Genomic DNA, 20,705 nt, shown 5'->3' with positions numbered 1-20,705 from the left:
CAAACAGAAAAAATAACATTTCCTTCTCTGTTCTCATTCGTTTATTCATTCTTATTCGTTCGTTCGTTCTTCGACCACGTGTTTCTCCCCCATTTCCCCAGATAGTTTTCACTGTTATTAACCTTCAATGTTTACACTTTCCCCTCAAGTTATGTATTCCGTCATATTTTATAACGCCTTTTTCTTCTTCTTCTTTAAAAGGCTGCTTTTGACTTGCTTACCAAATCAATTCATCCCCAAAAAAATATCCATCTCCTATAGTGCCTTTTTTCTACATTCCCTAAACTCTCCTGCACTCCATCCTCCATCCAGCGTCCTTAAACGTATTTTTAACTCCAAGGTCACAAGAAACTCATTTTGCAATAAATGTTCGTTTCCCATAAATCGTACACTTTCTAAAATCCAATCTCACCCCTCCCCTCCAAATCTTCCCCATAACCCCTCCCCTCCAAATCTTCCCCATCACCCCTCCCCGTCCATATCCATCTCCTATAGTGCCTTCTTCCCCTCCAAATCTTCCCCATCACCCATCCCTTTCAAATCTCCCCCCTTGCCCCCTCCCTCCTAAACTACCCCCTCACCCCTCCCCGCCAAGACGCCCCCTCGCCCCTCCCCTCCTAGACTCCTCCCTCACCCCTCCCCTCCAAATCTCCCCCATATCCCATCCCTTTCAAATCCCTCCCCTTGTCCCTTCCCTCCCAAACTCCCCCCTCACCCCTCCCCTTCAAATCTCCCCACCCTCATTGCTTCTCAATTTCCCCCCTCTCACTCCCCCTCCTCAAAGCGTCCTCCCCGCTTCTTCCCCCTTCCAACTCTCACCTCCATCTCCCCCAACCTTCTGCCTCGCTCTTCCCCCTCCTCAAATAACACCTCATTGTGCCTCACCCAATCACCATCAAACCTTTTGTCCGCCCCATCCTGCCCTTTCTCCGAGCTATTCTGAAATCTCTGACACACCTTCAACAGCTCTCCCTACCTCTTCCACCTCTTCCACATCTTACCCTACCCCTCCTCCCCCCTGTTCTGTATCTGATGCTCCCCCTTCCTCTTCATTAACGGTATGGACCTCAAACATCCGGGGCCTTCGTTCAAACTTAACTGATCTCTCCATACAGGTTGCTCTGTCAAACCAGACGTCATCTGCTTAACAGAAACTTTCCTCCTTTATGATGTCTCTGATTCCTTAGTATCTCTCCCGGGCTACTCCCTCCTCCGGTATGATAGACCTGAGCCTCGTCCTGGAGGTGGGGTTGCTATCTTTATCAAAAACACTCTTCTCACTCGCCCTGCACTGCACTCTCTCCACCTCACCCCCAGGAATACCTCTGGCTACGGCTTCCCCTTCGCTCCCACCTCTTGTTCATATGTGTGTTGTACCGTCCACCAAACAGTGATGATTCCATCTACATCTCGCTGTCTGATAATACGGACCAACTTCTATCTACTCATCCCAACTCTCTCTTCCTCATATGTGGTGATTTCAACTGTCATCATGCCAGTTGGCTGGGTGTGGGTACCTCTCTCACCAGCCATGGCTCCTCAGCAAAGGACTTCTGCGACTCACTGGGACTGACACAATCTGTCAATTTCCCGACCCGGATCTCAGTCAACGGAACATCTTCTCTTCTGGACTTGGTTATGACTAACTTCCCTGAAAATGTCTGCTGCTCTTCTTCTGCTCCAATCGGATCATCTGATCATGTCCTTGTTAAAGTGGACATCTCTCTGACCATCCTCAGGGAGCCTGCTCAGCATCGACGAGTCTGGCATTTCACTCAGGCCAACTGGCACGGTCTTCAAGCAGCCATCAATCATCTGGACTGGTCTCCCATCTCTACCACCTCTGACATCAACTCATCCTGGGAATTCTTCCAAAGTAAATTGCTCTCTCTCATGCACAGATTTATCCCATCTCGTCTTCAGTTGTCATACCCTTCCTCCCGTCCATGGTACACGGAATCTTGTGGTGAGGCTGTTGCCCAGAAACAACTTGCCTTCGTCTCCTGGAAAGCAAATCCAACGGAAGGAAATCTCATTTCCTTTCACAAAGCCCGAAACAAGTGTGTGTCCACCCTCGGGAGAGCTAGGAAACAATATCTCTCCGTTCTCAAGACCGAACTCTCTTATCTGTCTCCCTCTTCCAAATCCTGGTGGCGTCTGGTCAAATCCGTTTCTGGTGTTTGTTCCCCCTCCATCCCCTCCCTTACCTCAAACGGCTACACAGCTGACTCCGCACGTGAAAAAGGTGAATGCCTCAACTCTGTGTTTGCCTCTAAATCTTGTGTCCCAAACCCATCCCTCTCTGTACCCACCATACCCAGTCGTACCCTGCTGCTCCTGGACTCCGTGTCCTTTCCTCCTGACAAGGTGGAAAAGTTTCTGTCAAACCTCGACTCTGATTCTGCAACTGGACCCGACGGCATCAGCCCACGGGTCCTAAAATCCTGCTCTGCCGCTCTATCTCACCCTCTCTCTGTTCTCTTCACCCTCTCCTTTGCTCAAGGTCAACTGCCATCTGCTTGGAAATCAGCCAACATCACCGCTATGTACAAAAAAGGTGCAAAAACAGATCCTAGCAACTACAGACCAATCAGCCTTCTCCCAATTATCAGCAAAGTCATGGAATCCATCATTGCTTCGGATATGAAATCTTTCCTCTTCTCCAATGGCTTGATCTCTGATCATCAATTTGGTTTCAGACCAGGTCACTCTACTCTGGACATGCTGCTTCTGCTGTCTCAACAATGGATGGAGGTCCTCAATGCCAAACAGGAAATTAGAGCTGTCTCCCTCGACATATCACGTGCCTTCGACACGGTCTGGCACCCCGCTCTGCTCACCAAACTCTCCTCCTTTGGTATCCATGGAAATCTCCACGCATGGCTGGCGGACTTCCTCTCTAGTCGTCGTCAACGTGTGGCCCTGAATGGGTTTCTCTCATCTCCTCTTCCTGTTCAGGCTGGAGTTCCCCAAGGCAGTGTTCTGGGCCCCGTGCTTTTTCTGGTCTTCATCAATGATCTCTCTGACTCTCTTGAAAATCCTCTCTATCTCTTTGCTGATGACTCCACTCTCTGCCGCTCCATTCCTCTTCCCTCAGATCGGCAGTCTGCAGCCTCCTCACTCTCTGAAGACTTGGACAAAATCACAGACTGGTCAAACAAGTGGAACATGTCTTTCAATCCTGAGAAATCTCACACTCTTACTTTGTCTCTCCGAAAAGATCGACTGGACAACCCTCCCATCTACTTTCTCAACAATCCTCTCCAAGAAGTTCTGTCGCTCAAGCTTTTGGGTCTCACTGTCTGCCATGATCTTTCTTGGGAAAACCACATTTCCAAGCTGGCCTCCAAAGCCAGTCGCCGACTGGGCATCCTCCGTCGTGCGAAGTCCTTCCTCGGCACACCTGAGCTCCTCACCACATACAAGGCTTTCATCCGCAGCTCAATGGAATACTGTTCTCCCCCTATGGGCTGGTGCTCCTGCCTCACACCTAGCTCGGCTTCACGCTGTTGAAACCAAAGCTTTCAGAATTATTGGAATCTCCCGCGATGAAGCTATCTCTGAGGGCCTTTCACTCACTCACCGCAGGCAGGTAGGTGGTCTTTCTGTCTTCTACCGACTCCTCTCCGGCCTTGCACCCCCAGCTCTCTCTGTGCTCTGTCCCCCAAATATTCCTACAGGTCGCACAAGATCTGCCAGCAACCCTCTGATGGTTAAACTGCCGAAATCTCGGCTCTCTGCTCACCTTCACTCTTTCATTCCTCTTTTCTCCCGCCTCTGGAACAAACTCCCTCACTCCCTTCAATCCCACTCCTCCCTCCAGGTCTTTAAAACAGCTGTTCACCACCATCTCTTATCTTCCCCCATCCAAAACCTTGATCTTTTCTACCCCCGCTAATTCACCCCAGATCCACCTTGTTTGTAATTCCAACTTCTTTCCTGGTAGTCCTGGCAGTGTCTGTTTAGACATGTTTATGTTTTACAACATGTTTACATGTTACATGTTACATGTTACAGTGTTACAGTGTTACATGTTACAGTTACAGTTACAGTTACAATTACAGTTACAGTTACAATTACAGTTACAATTACAATTGTTTACAATTACAATTACAATTGTAACAATTACAAGTGTTACAATTACAAGTTACAATTACAGTTACAGTTAGTGTTACAGTTACAATGTTACAGTGTTACAACATGTTTAGACATGTCCATATGTTTTATGCCTCTCCCACCCCCTTTCCCATGCCTCCCCCCAAAGCCCTCTCCCTCCCACAGATCTCTCGATGTCTCCATGTCTCTCGATTCCTGCTCTCAAATGTTGTGTTTGTGTCCTTCCCCCTCTCTCCCCATCTTGTCTACCGCTCCCGATGCTTTTTGTTTTATGTGTCGATTTGTCGGTTATGTGTCGGTTTGTCGGTTTGTCTTTCTGTGTGATAAATGTTCGCTCCTTCACGAGCCACGATCTTGTATACAAAAAAAAATAAAAAATAAATAAATCGTGAAAAGGTGGGCTTCTAATGATTGCATCCTTTTGGTTTTCAATTCGATGTTCTCCCTGTTTTATTTTGCTTATTTATGATAGTTTGCGACGTGAATGCTATTTTGGATAAGTACAGTGCGGGAAGATTACAGGAGCTACAATTGGTGCACTTCTGCCGAAAATCAAGGGATGTAACACGTGTAAAACTAGCTGTGATTGGCATTTCCTGATTCTGGAGAATTCTCCAATCAGCAGCAATCTTCTGGTCTGTGAATGAAGAAACCATAAAAATGGACATAGGTCACCAAGCCTTCTTCGTCTTCTTCTTCTTTAACGCCATTTTTTTTTTTTGTACACAAGATCGAGGCTCGTGTAAGAGCTAACGTTAATGACAAAACAAAAACAAAAAACAAACGGACACATAAGACGAAAGAAAGGGAGCGGGAGACAATATGGGGAGAGAGAGGGAAGCACACAAGTACAACATTTGAGAGCAGGGACATCGGGAGATCTGTGCGATGTCGAGGGCTTGGGGGGGAGGAGGCGTGGGAAGGGGATTGGGGGTGGGAGAGGTAAAAAAAAACAAAAAACATATGGACACAGCTAGGACTTCCAGGAAAGAAGTTGGTATTTCAGAAAAGTGTATCTAGGGTGAATTAACGGGGGTAGAAAAGATCAAGGTTTTGGATGGGGGAAGATGACAGATGGTGGTGAACAGCTGTTTTAAAGACCTGGAGGGAGGAGGCGGGAGTAAAGGGGAATGAAAGAGTGAAGGTGAGCAGAGAGTCTTGATTTTGGCAGTTTCACCAGAAGATTGTTGCTGGCAGATCTTGTGCGACCTGTATGAATATTTCGGGGATAGAGCACAGACAGGGCTGGGGGGGCTAGGTCTACCATTCTCTCACCAATCTCATGGGGTCGGCTGGGGAACGCTTGGCTCTAGTCTTCACGAACCGGCTGGCCAGGCCTGACGTTCGACTCGTTATGGCAGGAATTTGTTTTTTGGCCATGGTGCTGGCATTAGCTGGTCTACTCGTCGCCAATATCATTAGCGTCTACCAACTAATGCTAGCATATGGGACGCCCAGCTTTAATGTCCATCCGATGGACGGCACACGCAGTGATGAAACACCCTACCTGTGAAAGACCCAACTGACAGGTAATATCTGGGTCGGGAATCTAACCCAGGCTACAGAAATTAGAGACGAGTATGCCTAGCTCGAGGACATCATGTCAGACCTAGGCCACCAAGCCTGCAAGGATAATTAATTTATCACTTTCATCCATATTGTATCTTGGAGTTCATCGGAATATTACCCTTGTGTCCCAATTCCCAGTTTTTTGTCCAAAATGATTTCTTCGCATAAATGTAAGTGTCTTGAATCATTGTGTGTCTTGAACGTTAACCCTGGTGAAAATGAATATGTATCCACAACAACAGATCCTCAAGGAGGACATGTCCATGAAACGACCAGTAATGAGCAAGTTAAGCACGCTGGGCCAGGCCGTGGTGACCGCCATCGCAAGTCCGACAGGAACCACTGCCGTGCAAAGGACGCTGGATGGCTTCGCGCAGCAGTGGGATGCCCTCGTCCATCAGCTTGAGAGTCGATCCAGGCTGGTCAGCACCAATTCTTGGGTCACCACATGCACAAAATGGTTCCAGGGACTTGAACGTTAAATTGCCAAATTTGTATTTGCAACAAATTTTCATGAAACGTTGAAGCTGACCTTGCTCTCCGACATTGGTTTGTGGATGTTTAAAACCAAGTAGGAAGCCTGTGTGCTGCAGCTGTTTCAAAATTCTGTTGTACACCGCTCCTCCTTATTCCATCTCCAGGTGCTGCATGACGTCATCGCCGGGCACTAAAGGGGGGCCTGGCGATGACGCGCTCCGAAAGGGAGTACTCGGTTTTCATTCCGTTTGTTTATTTGTTATGATGAAAATTTAAAATTTTCGTCATATGTCGGCCTGTCTTGTTTGTTTGTTTGTTTTTTGTTTGTGAGCTCGATAACTCGCGAACGCCTTCACCTATCTTCGTCAAACTTTACCGGACGATTCTGAAGGACAAAAGTGAGGCTGTCAATTTTTTTGACTATCGGTCAAAGGTCAAGGTCAAGGTCAAAGATCAAGTAATAAAAAGTTCTTTGGCAAAACAGTATTTTTTATTTTTTGATTAATCAATGAATTTATTAACTACTTAATTATTATCAATTTATTAAGTACTTATTTATTTTCTTTCTTCTCTGGGCAATATCCCAGGCACCTTTTGAGTTAGGAAGCTGCTACTTAGACTTGACAACGACCAAGTGATTTGGCTGCAAAGGGTATTTTTGATTTTTTCATTAATCAATTAATCGATTCGTAATTTAATTTTTTCATCGACCACTTTATTCATGTGTGGTGGAGTTTGAGGTCCGACAAAATCCTATACATTTTGGGGTCAAAAGGTTAAAAGGTCATAATAGGCCAAAGGTCAACCACTTTTTTCAAATTTCTAAAATCCTCAATTTTCATCCGATTGACTTGAGATTTGAATAGGATATCAGCCTATTCAGATTTAAATAGGATATATCATAAATAGGATATATTTAAATAGGATAAATAGGATATATCATGACAATGGAGAACATTGTCATGGGGACCACAAGGCTAACCCCCGCTCTTGCAGGGAAAATGGCCTTTTAAAATTGCCTGTTGTTGTTGTTGTTGTTGTTGTTGTTGTTGTTGTTGTTGTATATCAGCTACCTGAATTCAAACACCAACTATTTTTGAGGTCAACATACATAACAAGGTCAACATAGGCCAAAGGTCAATCACTTTTCTCAAATTTCTAAAATCCTCAATTTTCGGAGATTGACTTGAAAATACAACAGCATTTGCATAGTGCCTCACTGAATTGGGAAACCAACTATTTTTAAGGTCAAAGGTCAACTCAAGGTCAATCTTCTAAAATCATCCATTTTCATCTGAAAAATGGTCACTTTTCATCCTATTGATGCGATTTTTGATCAAGATTGTCTATTTTAATCTTGATGAAATGGACAATTTGATGGATCAATGGCAACCTTTTTTTGGGGAGGGAGGGTGGATTTTGCAAGTATCGTGCTCTGCATGACGTCTTATTGTTTGTTTGTTTGTCCGGGCGATATCTCAGCCATCCTTTGAGCTAGGAAGCTGAAATTTTGTCACAATAGTGAGCAAGTACTTTGTCAAAAACGGTATTTTTTACTTTTTGATTAATCAATTGATTAATTTAGGATAACCAAGTGATTTGGCTATAAATGGAATTTTTGATTTATTGTTTGATCAATTAATTGATGAATCAATTACTCAATTATTTATTTATTTATATTTTATCAATGAATTATTTAATTAATTTTCAAAAATTTACAGATTTGGATGAAACGCTGGTGTTTTAGATATGCCACTAGCCAATTGATTAAGAAGTTAATTCTATTTTATGATTACTTATTTATTTTAATTGTGCAATTAATCAATCAACTATTGTGCACCTCTCCCTTCCAAATCCGTCTCCATGTGCTGCGTGGCGACATTGCTGGGCGCCAAAGGTGCCCAGGCAATGTTGCGTGCTGCAGGATATGTTATTTATTTATATGGCATGGGGGCGGTGTACTTTGAATGTATCTGTACTAGTTTTCATATCTTCTGAGAGATTGCCCGTGATCTTGTTTTGCGCATTCTCATTTCTCCAGCTGACAGAGACAATCAACAAATCTCCACCTTCAGTTTCCCAGACTATGAGCACAGGGACCGCAATTACGGGGACAACCGTTGTGGAGACAATTACAATGGTCAGCAGCAAAGAAAAGGTTCTTCTCAAACATGGAAGACAGGAGCATGTTCAAGAACCACCAACGAAGCGACAGCACCTAGACCCTCAGCTGAAACGAAGGTAGCAGGCTATTCTGTGCATCCTGATTGAGAGTGATGTACCATTTTGATGGTATTTATTTTCAAAGGGCACTGTTGTCACAGTGAAACCTGAATGCTGTTTCAAAAAAGGTCAGCATGCTGCAATGATAAGCCTCGACAATGTCATGATTTTTTAATGGCTGTCGTTATTAATCACTGCTTGCTATGCATGACTAGTGCGCACTGATTTCAGCCAATGATAGTTGAGTGATGGGGCTGCTTGGAAACCTGACTTGCACTTTTGATCAACTTATGTATGCATGTGCGTGTGCTTACATATGCACCTGAACACACACACACACACACACACACACACACACACACACACACATACACACACACGCACAACACACAACACAGACGCACAACACAGACGCACAACACAGACGCACAACACAGACGCACAACACAGACGCACAACACAGACGCACAACACAGACGCACAACACGGACGCACAACACGGACGCACAACACGGACGCACAACACGGACGCACAACACGGACGCACAACACGGACGCACAACACGGACGCACAACACGGACGCACAACACGGACGCACAACACGGACGCACAACACGGACGCACAACACGGACGCACAACACGGACGCACAACACGGACGCACAACACGGACGCACAACACGGACGCACAACACGGACGCACAACACGGACGCACAACACGGACGCACAACACGGACGCACAACACGGACGCACAACACGGACGCACAACACGGACGCACCACACGGACGCACCACACGGACGCACCACACGGACGCACCACACGGACGCACCACACGGACGCACCACACGGACGCACCACACGGACGCACCACACGGACGCACCACACAGACGCACCACACAGACGCACACACACACAACTCACACTAATTGCCTTACTTTTAAAAGTTGTAGTTTGAACACACACTTGATCAATCAGATCGAAATCTTTCAGATGCCTTCAATCAATAAAGGGATTTCGTAGGATGAGTATGTCGATGTCTCCAGCGCACGATGTCATTCTTAATAGCCTCTCAAAACATTTGTTTCCCCAAAACGTTATCTTGAAAATGGATGTGCTGTTCAATTCCTTTGTGTTTATTTGGTTGTAAATTGCAACAGGTTTGATGTTTTCATTGCCAGAATTTCCTAATTGTGTGCCGCTCCACCCTCCTTGATAACTCACTTTCCGTCATTTAGATTTTTCATCACATTTATTAAAGCAGCAAATGTGGTTATTTGTTGTTGCTAATAACACAAAGACAAACCGGACTAGATGGTGTGATGGTTAGAATAGACGGTTTGCTCCTGAGTCTGGTAGGTCGGTAGTTCAAATCGGACCCCGGCCGAATCATACCAAAGACTTAAAATCGTACCAAAGATATATTTTCTTTTGATATTCCTTTGTTTTTTTCTATGATCCAACTGAGATTTGTGAGAATCACTTTAATTTTTTTTTAATACTTGTATCTGGATCTGGATCCGCATATTCAGCAAAATCTAATAATAATAATAAATCTTTATTGTCCCATATTCAGGGAAATTATTCTTTGGTGATACCATAAGTTGACCATCATTAAAACATAAAACACAAAGGGAATAAGAAAACGAAATAAAAAAGATATAAAATAAAAAATAAAAATAAAATATGGAAGATTGACTAAAGAGCAAAATGTCTAGGAATTTGAATTTAACATTTGAATTGCACATGGTACAAATGACTTTTTGAAAATGTTCTTCTTCATCCTCCTTACATGAAAGCATTCCTGATGGCAGTTTTTCAAAAAGTCCGTTCAAGAAATGACTTTCATCGGTACACACCTGCACCGCCTTCCTTTTCAATGATCGCAAGTAGAGAGACTCCAGACTGGTCGAAGGCCCACCTACAGCTATAAATGCCAGTGTAATGACCTTTCTCAATCGTGACTTATTCCGCACATTAAGATAACTGTACCAGGAAATCAAATTAAATGACAAAACACTGATCAGTAAGGAATTTGTCAACATCCGCATCACACGTGAGCTAACACCAAATGAATTCAACTTCCTGAGAAGATGAATGCCGTTGTCAATTTCACCTTTGTCACCCTTCCAACCTATCCACCAAATTTTGTCCAAATCCATCCATAACCTTTTGAGATATTCTGCTCACAGATAACCAGACAAACAGATAAGCAGACAGACAGATAAGCAGACAGACAGATAAACAGACAGACAGATAAACAGACAGACAGACAAGCAGACAGACAGATAAACAGACAGACTGACAGACAGACAGACAAACAGATACACAGACAGACCGACAGACAGACAAACAGACAGACCGACAGACAGACAAACAGATAGACAGACAGACAGAAAAACAGACAGATAAACAGACAGACAGATAAACAGACAGAAAGATAAACAGACAGATACACAGACAGACAGATACACAGACAGACAGATAAACAGACAGATACACAGACAGACATACACAGACAGACAGATACACAGACAGATACACAGACAGACAGATACACAGACAGACAGATACACAGGCAGACAGATACACAGACACACAGATACACAGACACACAGATAAACAGACAGACAGATACACAGATAAACAGATAGAGACATAGATAAACAGACAGACAGATAAACAGATAGACATAAATAGACAGAGGCAAATAAACAGATAAACAGACAGACGTATAAAGACAAACAGACGTATAAAAACAGACAGACAGATAAACAGACAGACAGATAAACAGACAGACAGATAAACAGACAGACAGATAAACAGACAGACAGATAAACAGACAGACAGATAAACAGACAGACAGATAAACAGACACAGATAAACAGACAGACAGACTGATGAAAAATCACTCATTTTTTTATTTTTTTTGTATACAAGATAGAGCGACACTTGGCAAAAGAGAACAAAGCAGAATGGCACTCAGTAGAGCATCCTTTTTACTTCACAAATAATTGGTGGTTGAATTCAGTTCGCTGATATGAAAATCCAATTCAAATTTCAAGTGAATCGGATGAAAATTCAGGATTTTAGAAATTTGAAATTGTTGTTGACCTTTGGCCTAAGCTGATCTCAAAAATAGTTGGTGGTTGAATTCAGTTTGCCGATATGTATATCGTATTCAAATTTCAAGTCAATCGGATGAAAATTGAGGATTTTAGAAATTCGAAAAAAGTGGTTGACCTTTGGCCTATGTTGACCTTTTGACCTTCTGACCTCAAAAATATATAGGATTTTGGCGGACCACAAACTCTACCATTTGGTGAAGTTTCGTGAAGATCGGTTTAAAATTGTGACCTGTAGGCAAGTATAAGTAGTGTAGCAGCATAGCAAACCTGTTGTGCATTTTGTGATACAAGCACCAAATTTGGCACAAATGTACATTAATATGTTGCGAACATTTTCAGATATTGGGCCACTTGAAATTCCGTAATTTTTTTTTCAAATTTTTTCAAATTTCGTAATTTCAAATTTTTCGGGTGACACCGTCACAATTTCGGTCTTCGAGGCCGGCCGATATAGTGGGGCGGCTTAGCCCAAATATTCAAAAGAATTGTGCATTTTGTGATACAAGCACCAAATTTGGCACAAATGTACATTAATATGTTGCGAACATTGTGTGGTCAGCAATGAAGACGAGAGTCTGAATTACATGTATGCAAAAGACCTTGTGAACCAGTGAAGCAAATACACGGGTAAGCATGAATTGAATCTAGGGCATGATATAATTTCCATGATGTTTACCTCTACACTCAATGGTGGAAGGAGGTAATGTTTTGATCCCAGCTTGTCTGTATGTCTGTTTGTCTGTTAGTCCACAAAATTCCAGACAAAGCTTGTAGTAGTGGTAGTTGTAGTGGTAGTGGTGATAACAGAAATTGTTATATAGAACTGAACTTATATTATTATTATATGCAGAAAATAACTTCATTTCTATATGCCCTGCAGTGGACAGGTTAATTGGTTTATGCACTGAAGGGGTCACCCTGGTGTGCACTGCTGTGTTCTGCCTCACTGAGTTGTTCAGGTATCATGTACTCAGCACAAGCTTCTGGTCGGCCCGGAGGTGGGGGTGCGGGGCCTGTCACGGAACGTCAAAACAAACGGCCTGCCGGGGCCGCCCAAAAGTCGGGCGTGAGGGGCGCGTCCACTAATGGAACGCCTCTCGCTTCCCAGATGTGGTCAGGAGAACCTCGTCCCTTCCGGTCACACTTTGCCTATCGGCCGGCCTCGAAGACCGAAATTGTGACGGTGTCACCCGAAAAATTTGAAATTACGAAATTTGAAAAAATTTGAAAAAAAAAATTACGGAATTTCAAGTGGCCCAATATCTGAAAATGTTCGCAACATATTAATGTACATTTGTGCCAAATTTGGTGCTTGTATCACAAAATGCACAATTCTTTTGAATATTTGGGCTAAGCCGCCCCACTAAAGTGAGCGGACAGACAAACAAACAAACATACAATATGAAAAATCACTCAGAGTGACACTTGGCAAAAGAGAACAAAGCAGAATGGCACTCAGTAGAGCATCCTTTTGACTTCTTATATAATTGGTGGTTGAATTCAGTTAGCTGACATGAAAATCCAATTCAAATTTCAAGTGAATCGGATGAAAATTGGAGATTTTAGAAATTCGAAATTGTTGTTGCCCTTTGGCCTATGTTGACCTTTTGGCCTACGCTGATCTCAAATATAGTCGGTGGTTGAATTCAGTTCATTGATGTGTATATCCCATTCAAATTTCAAGTGAATCGTATGAAAATTGAGGATTTAAGAAATTTGAAATTGTTGTTGACCGTTGGCCTATGTTGCTCTTTTGGCCTATGGTGATCTCAAAAATAGTTGGTGGTTGATTATTAGCCATTATGTAAATCCTATTCAAATCCTATTCAAATTCAATTAGCCATTATGTAAATCCTATTCAAATTTCAAGTCAATCGGATGAAAATTGAGGATTCTAGAAATTTGAAAAAAGTGGTTGACCTTAGGCCTATGTTGACCTTATGACCTATGTTGATCTCAAAAATAGATGGTGGTTGAATTCAGTTCGCCGATATGTAAATCCCATTCAAATTTCAAGTGAATCGGATGAAAATTGAGCATTTTAGAAAATTGAAATGGTTGTTGACCTTTGGCCTATGTTGACCTTTTGGCCTATGCTGATCTCAAAAATATTTGGTGGTTGAATTCAGTTTGCCGATATGTATATCCTATTCAAATTTCAAATCAATCGGATGAAAATTGAGGATTTTAGAAATTTGTAAAATGTGGTTGACCTTTGGCCTATGTTGACCTTTTGACCCCAAAAACATATAGGATTTTGTCGGACCACGAACTCTACTATTTGGTAAAGTTTCGTTAAGATCGGTGTAAAATTGTGTCCTGTAGGCAAGTATAAGTGAGCAGAGAGACAAACACACAAACCGAAGTGAGCAACATACTTGCAAAAAAAAACATTTGCCCAATTAACAAACACAGACAGACAGGAGTGAAAACATAACCTCTGTTCAACCTTTGGTGGCGGAGATGGCAAGTAGCGGGAGAGAATGTTCCACTGTCGAACCCTTTTTCCAATTCCAAACAATTATTCAACGGTTCAAAAAAATTATTGTTTTGTTTACTGCAGGTTTATTATTATCAGACATATCAGGTGTTCCGACATCCCGATTTCTCTGCATAATCCACATCAATGAATGATCAACACATTTAAAGAGTTTGCGCTAATCTATAAAACTGAGATGCACCTTCCTTTGATATTCCTTTGATTTTTCATGATCCACCTCAGATTTGCGATTTAATCTGCAGTCCCTCTTCCTCTTCTGAAACCTGCTTGTTCAACGGGCATTTCACGCTTAATGAAGTCTTCTTATTTCTGTTAGGCATGTGTAATAAAGGCGATGCACATCGTCTACATTTACAACATGGATATCACACACGTTTATTGTTGTTATTATTATTGCACCCCATTCCTCCATATTCCATCTCCAGGCGCTGCATGACGTCATCGCCGCGCGCCGAAGGGGGCCCGGCGATGACGTGCGCCGAAGGGGGCCCGTCGATGACGCGCGCCGAAGGGGGACGGGCGCCGAAGGGGGCCCGGCGATGACGCGCGCCGAAGGGGGCCCGGCGATGACGCGCGCCGAAGGGGGCCCGGTGATGACTACTCAGTTTTCACTCAGATATCTCAGCCGTCCTTTGAGCTCGGAAGCTGAAAATTTGGCACAATAGTAAACAAGTGCTTTGGCAGAAACGATATTTTATATTTTTTGATTTTGATTAATTACTTAATTGTTATCGATTTATAAAGTACTTTTTTTATTAACTTTCTCGTCTGGGCAATATCTTTGGCGTGTTTTGAGCTCAGAAGCTGATATTTGGACACGACAATGACAAAGTGATTTGGCTATAAAGGGTATTTTTGATGTATTGATCAATTCATTAATTAATCGATTGATTAATTAATTTTTGCGATTAATTACTTGATTAATTTTCTAAAAGTTAGATTCGGATGAAACGGTGGTGGTTTGGCTATGCGATTAGCCAATTGATTAATAAATTAATTATTTTACGATTATTATTTATTTATTTTAATTGCGCAATTTATCAATCGATTATTGTGCACTTCTCCCTCCCAATACTGTGCAGCATAGCTGGGCATAGCTGGGCTCCCGAAGGTACCCCGGCCATGTCGCATGCTGGAGGATGTGTTATTTATTTATCTGGCCAAAGGGTGGTATACTTTGAATGTTGCTCTACTTGTTACCCTCGCCCGAGGAGAGGGTATTGCATTTTAGTCTGTTTGTCTGTCTGTCTGTTTGTCTGTTTGTTACTTGCAAAATCAAAGATTTTTCAAGTATATTGGTCGGTTGCGTTTGTGGTTCTGTCTGTCTGTCTGTCTGTTTGTCTGTTTGTCTGTTTGTTTGTCACCGGCCTACAGGTCACAATTCTAAACCGATCGTCACGAAACTTCACCAAGCTGTATAGGTTGTCCTAATTGAGAAGGATATTGTTTTTGGGGTCAAAAGGTCAAAAGGTCAACATAGGCCAAAGGTCACCAACTTTGCCAAATTTCTAAAATCCTCAATTTTCATCCGATTGATTTGAAATTTCCAGAGGACTTACATATCTGGTCACTGAATTCAACCAGCCAGTATATTTGAGGTCAACATAGGCCAAAAGGTCAACATAGGCCGAATTTCTAAAATCCTCAATTTTCATCTGATTGACTTGAAATTTGAAGAGGACTTGCATATCTGGTCACTGAATTCAACTACCAAGTATTTTTGAGATCAACATAGGCCAAAAGGTCAACGTAGGCCTAATTTCTAAAATCCTCAATTTTCATCCGATTGACTTGAAAATTGAACAGCATTTGCACATTGAGTCACTAAATAGGGAAACTAACTATTTTTGAGATCAAAAGGTCAAAGGTCAACTCAAGATCAACCTTACAAAATCATTTTTCATCTGAAAAATCGTCACTTTTCTTCCTGTTGACCCTATCTTTGATCAATATTGTCAATTTTAATCTTGATGAAATGGACAATTTGCTGTATCAATGGAATTTTTTTTTCTTAGGGGTGGGAGTGGATTTTGCAAGTATCGTGCTCCGCATGACGTCTTCTTGTTTGTTTGTCCGCACAGAATAAATATGATTTTCTCTGCAACCGTTGGTCCGATTGACAGGAAATTTTCACCATAGGTACAACTCCACCTGTGTAATTTTTTAATGATAATTATGACGTCATAGGTCACGTGGTTTGGGCGCCATATTTGTTTTAACACAAAACCTTTTAAAAAACCACTGAAAACATCCTGTCGAGGGTCTGCAATCTCCGATTGCTGTTTTTTGTTATTATTGTATTCACTTGAAATTAATCAAACTACAGAAAAAACTTTGCCTTTTATCAAAATAGTCCTGTTGATGTTTCCTCATAAGAAAGTTGAGCTATTGAGTAAGGTGTGTGTGTCTGTGCTGGCAGGTTTGATGCAGAGATACTCGAGCTAACGTTGTGGCTGGGCAAGGCGGAGGGGATACTGCAAGTCATTGAACCAACATCGCTCAACAAGGCCGAGGATGTCGAACGCTTGGAGAACAAGCTAAACGTAGGCCTAACAGAAATCCCGCAGTGCTGCATTTAAGGACTTGCTTTGACACAGCAGGGCAGTGAATGTGACATCCTTTGAATACCCAAGTGATGAATTCTTTCTTCCTTGTTAGAAGCCAAACAGAAAAGCAAATGAAAAGTAAACCAGCATGTCCAAAATGCCAACGTTTATCAAAGTGTTCCTTATTTTTCCATCAGGGTTTGGAAAATGAGAGAGCAGAGAAACAGAAACAGTTTAAGGACGTGATGTGTACGGGACAGAATGTGGCGGAGCAGATGGAAAGAGGTATGGGCCAGGGAATAGTGCATGGCATTGAGCACGTAAATTTGGCAAGAGCTGGAAGTAATTACCAAATTCATTTGTGCGAATGTGCAAAAGCACTCGGGCATTATACCGTCCAGCACTTCCTCATTTAGATTGGTGAATGGAAAGCATGAAATGTTTGTCACAACATCATTGTTGATCGGTGTTATTCGGTCATCGCCTTTGTTCTTGTTGTGAAGCTGCTGGTGGAGCTTCAGTCCATGAGAAACACTGTCTGGAATTGTACAGCAACTAATTGAATATAAATATATGCTTGGATGCTTATGGCCTGCAACAGAATGGACACCAAAATTCCCCAGGCGGTCAGAATTCCAACTGGGACAGGAAACTCAAAAAAGTGTTCTTAACACTTCGACAGATTATGTGTTCCAAAAGGAAAGTTTAGTCCTGTAAGTGCTGACGACTTTGAAACTTTCCTGCTGGCCATTGGCAATTTAAATCGGCTGGGCCTTGTTATGGCCTGGGTGTGAAAGGCTTAAGGCTCCTTGCCCTGCCTGTTTGGGTTTAAACCGAGGGAAAATCGAGAATCTTCCAAGGGAAGTTTCCTAATTGCATCAACACCTGTCTTACTACAGGCACTCTGGAACTTGTATAAAGCTTTCCCAGATAATTTTCCCAATTACATCCAATCGTGCCTTGGAGCAAGTCCAAAAGAATTGCCTAAAATCCTCATTTTCTCTGCGCAAATCTTTGCACTCAATCCCACCAGGAAACTTTTTATTGAATTACTTATGGATCAGCGAGAGAGTTTCAATGCGATGATGTTATACCATTTTGCAGATGGGATATCGACGGAGCAGGTGAAGAGAGCAACGAAAGGGCTGGAGGAGCGCTGGGGGGAACTCGGACGACTCCTTCACGACCACAAGGACTCCTTGTCAGTCCAGGGTCTGGTGTTGCAATTCCACCGTGACGTAGCCCGCTATGAGCTCCACATGCCCTCTGTGCAGGCTGGACGCGATGAAGATGGTGATATTGAGAAAGTGAAGCGGGAATTGGGGAAGTGTCGGGTGAGCTTTGTGAACACCTTAGCATGTTCCAGTAGTTCCGTAATATTGCCTAGTAGTTTTGAACAAGTTGATATCGGCTTGATCATCGTTCCTCTTTTACAATAGATGACGTCTATCTATTATGCAGGTCATCGAATATGTTCTATGACATTTTGCTGACCGATTCCTGATGTATGTGGTTTTGCACCATCTCAGGAGGATGTGGCTCAAGTACGTTTGATGGAGCCTGAGCTGGAAGGCTTGGCCACGAAAGCTGAGCAGTTGATCGAGCGCAATGCTGCACTCTGCACCTTGAGGGGCGATGCTGAGCGGCTCACCCAGTTGCACTTTAAGACACTTTCTGCATTGGAAAGGAGGCTGGGCAAGTTGCAGGCAGGTCAGTGTCCCTAACTTTCTCATTTGGAGAAGATGGGGGTCAGGAGAGTGGTGGGGAGTGGGCACCTTTGATATTACCAGGAGGTTCCATGTCAGGAGAGTGGTGGGGAGTGGGCACCTTTTATATGACCAGGAGGTGCTGTGTCAGGAGAATTTTGGGGGTGGGGGCACCTTTTTATATGACCAGGAGGTGCTGTTTCAGGAGAATGGTGGGGGTGGGGCACCTTTTATATTACCAGGAGGTGCTGTGCCAGGAGAATGGTGGGGGTAGGGGCACCTTTGATATGACCAGGAGGTGCTGTGTCAGGAGAATGGTGGGGGTGGGGGCACCTTTGATATGACCAGGAGGTGCTGTGTCAGGAGAATGGTGGGGGTGGGGGCACCTTTGATATGACCAGGAGGTGCTGTGTCAGGAGAATGGTGGGGGTGGGGGCTCCTTTGATATGACCAGGAGGTGCTGTGTCAGGAGAATGGTGGGGGTGGGGGCACCTTTGATATGACCAGGAGGTGCTGTGTCAGGAGAATGGTGGGGGTGGGGGCACCTTTGATATGACCAGGAGGTGCTGTGTCAGGAGAATGGTGGGGGTGGGGGCACCTTTTATATGACCAGGAGGTGCTGTGTCAGGAGAATGGTGGGGGTGGGGGCACCTTTGATATTACCAGGAGGTGCTGTGTCAGGAGAATGGTGGGGGTGGGGGCTCCTTTGATATGACCAGGAGGTGCTGTGTCAGGAGAATGGTGGGGGTGGGGGCTCCTTTGATATGACCAGGAGGTGCTGTGTCAGGAGAATGGTGGGGGTGGGGGCACCTTTGATATGACCAGGAGGTGCTGTGTCAGGAGAATGGTGGGGGTGGGGGCACCTTTGATATGACCAGGAGGTGCTGTGTCAGGAGAATGGTGGGGGTGGGGGCACCTTTTATATGACCAGGAGAATGGTGGGGGTGGGGGCACCTTTGATATTACCAGGAGGTGCTGTGTCCGGAGAATGGTGGGGGTGGGGGTACCTTTGATATTACCAGGAGGTGCTGTGTCAGGAGAATGGTGGGGGTGGGGGCACCTTTGATATTACCAGGAGGTGCTGTTCAAATGCTCTTGGCTTGAAGCAATAGTTACATATAAATATATATATTTTAAACTTTTAAGCCCCTGAAAAATGTCCAGCAGTACAGGAGCCAAGGCGAGTTGAATTAGCAGGTGGTGTATTGAATGTGCATGGATGATTTTATGGAGAGCAATCAAAAGCTTGTCGAAGAATATCATGAGGCAGTTGGTAAGTGGCCTCTTTTTGAGTAAACCATTATTTTACAGATGGATGCCATTCGTGCTTTTGTGTTCACAACAAGATTGATAATAAATTGATGCTGAAATAGTTTATCTCCTATTAATTTTTTTGATGGCATCCATGTTGCTTCTGTGGAACACGGATTGTAAGAATGTTACCAAAAGTGTGCATTTTTTCTGAAATGCTGTCGGTGGGATAATTTAACAGCGATCGGTCCATGTGTTGCAGTCCTAGGAAGCTTGCCACCTCCAGGATACAATGAGAAGGTGGCCGGCTTGAAGGCCTTTCTTGAGGAGGTCGAAAGCAGGTTGCGAGCAATGCCAAAGCAGCTGGATGACCCAGAAGTGATGGAGAGGAGGAAAGAAGACGTGCAGGTGATTGAAGTAGTACGTGTGAAGAGTGCCTTGCCATCAGAGGCATGGATGTGGGGATTTATGTCCTTTACGTGATTACCATGAACTCGATATGTAATTGAATCGGCCTAGTGATGAGTTGTGATTGAATATCAACTAGATATGTGATTGAATGAACTTCCGGTTCCGGGTCCTATCACATTGGACGTTGGCTTGTGCAGTGCCACTCCATCAAAGTTCATCAAAGCGAAGTTTTGCGGACCAGATCCATCGTTTCTTTCTATTATTATTTCATTCCTTTGTTGTTGGTTGTTGCACTCCATAAAATCACAAACTCATTCTGCCTGTTATTTCCTTCGTTCATTCATTCTTTAACTCTTCCTTTCTCAATACCTCCAAATTGAACCGAGATTCATTATTTAATTAATTTGCTGCTTACTTTAACAGCGTTATCACATTTTAAGATGCTTGACTTGCCTTATTTCTGAGTCAGGAACAAATCATATGTTCTTCTTCCTCTTCTTCATCACAGATTTCCTTCCCAAACTTGTCTAACTCACATACACTTGGTCTAATGCCTTCCCCTCACCCCCAACCCATAACCCACGACCCACGTGCCTTCAACTACCATTAATTTCACCCTCCCATGGTGTCTGTCTTCATCGTTCATGTATCTGAACTGGGAATCACTAGACTTTGTCTGCACACGACCATTAACTCACATTCTTGTACATTGACATTGTCAAACCGCTTCATGTCAGTAACCTTCATCCCCCTCACCCCACCCATCTTGTTCAAAC

The 20,705-nt window shown here is 43.5% G+C and overlaps 1 protein-coding gene across 10 annotated transcripts in view; it reads left to right on the top strand.

Annotated features, from left to right (window-relative positions):
* LOC137439963 (dystrophin) overlaps nt 1–20,705 on the top strand; it is a 1,283,433-nt gene that overhangs the window by 375,621 nt on the left and 887,107 nt on the right. For all 10 annotated transcript variants that reach the window (XM_078768445.1, XM_078768443.1, XM_078768444.1 and 7 more), the window contains 7 exons: nt 5,928–6,107; nt 8,204–8,403; nt 16,435–16,558; nt 16,759–16,846; nt 17,666–17,895; nt 18,091–18,271; nt 19,781–19,926. In XM_078768445.1, the coding sequence (XP_078624571.1) occupies nt 5,928–6,107; nt 8,204–8,403; nt 16,435–16,558; nt 16,759–16,846; nt 17,666–17,895; nt 18,091–18,271; nt 19,781–19,926 (1,149 nt within the window). The remainder of the gene's footprint in view (nt 1–5,927; nt 6,108–8,203; nt 8,404–16,434; nt 16,559–16,758; nt 16,847–17,665; nt 17,896–18,090; nt 18,272–19,780; nt 19,927–20,705) is intronic.

This window comes from Myxine glutinosa, chromosome 14 (genome assembly GCF_964187855.1).
Source record: "Myxine glutinosa chromosome 14, kmMyxGlut1.1, whole genome shotgun sequence".
Lineage (NCBI taxonomy): Eukaryota > Metazoa > Chordata > Myxini > Myxiniformes > Myxinidae > Myxine > Myxine glutinosa.
The sequence above is the reverse complement of the archived record's forward strand: the minus strand, read 5'-3'. Positions and strand labels throughout refer to the sequence as shown.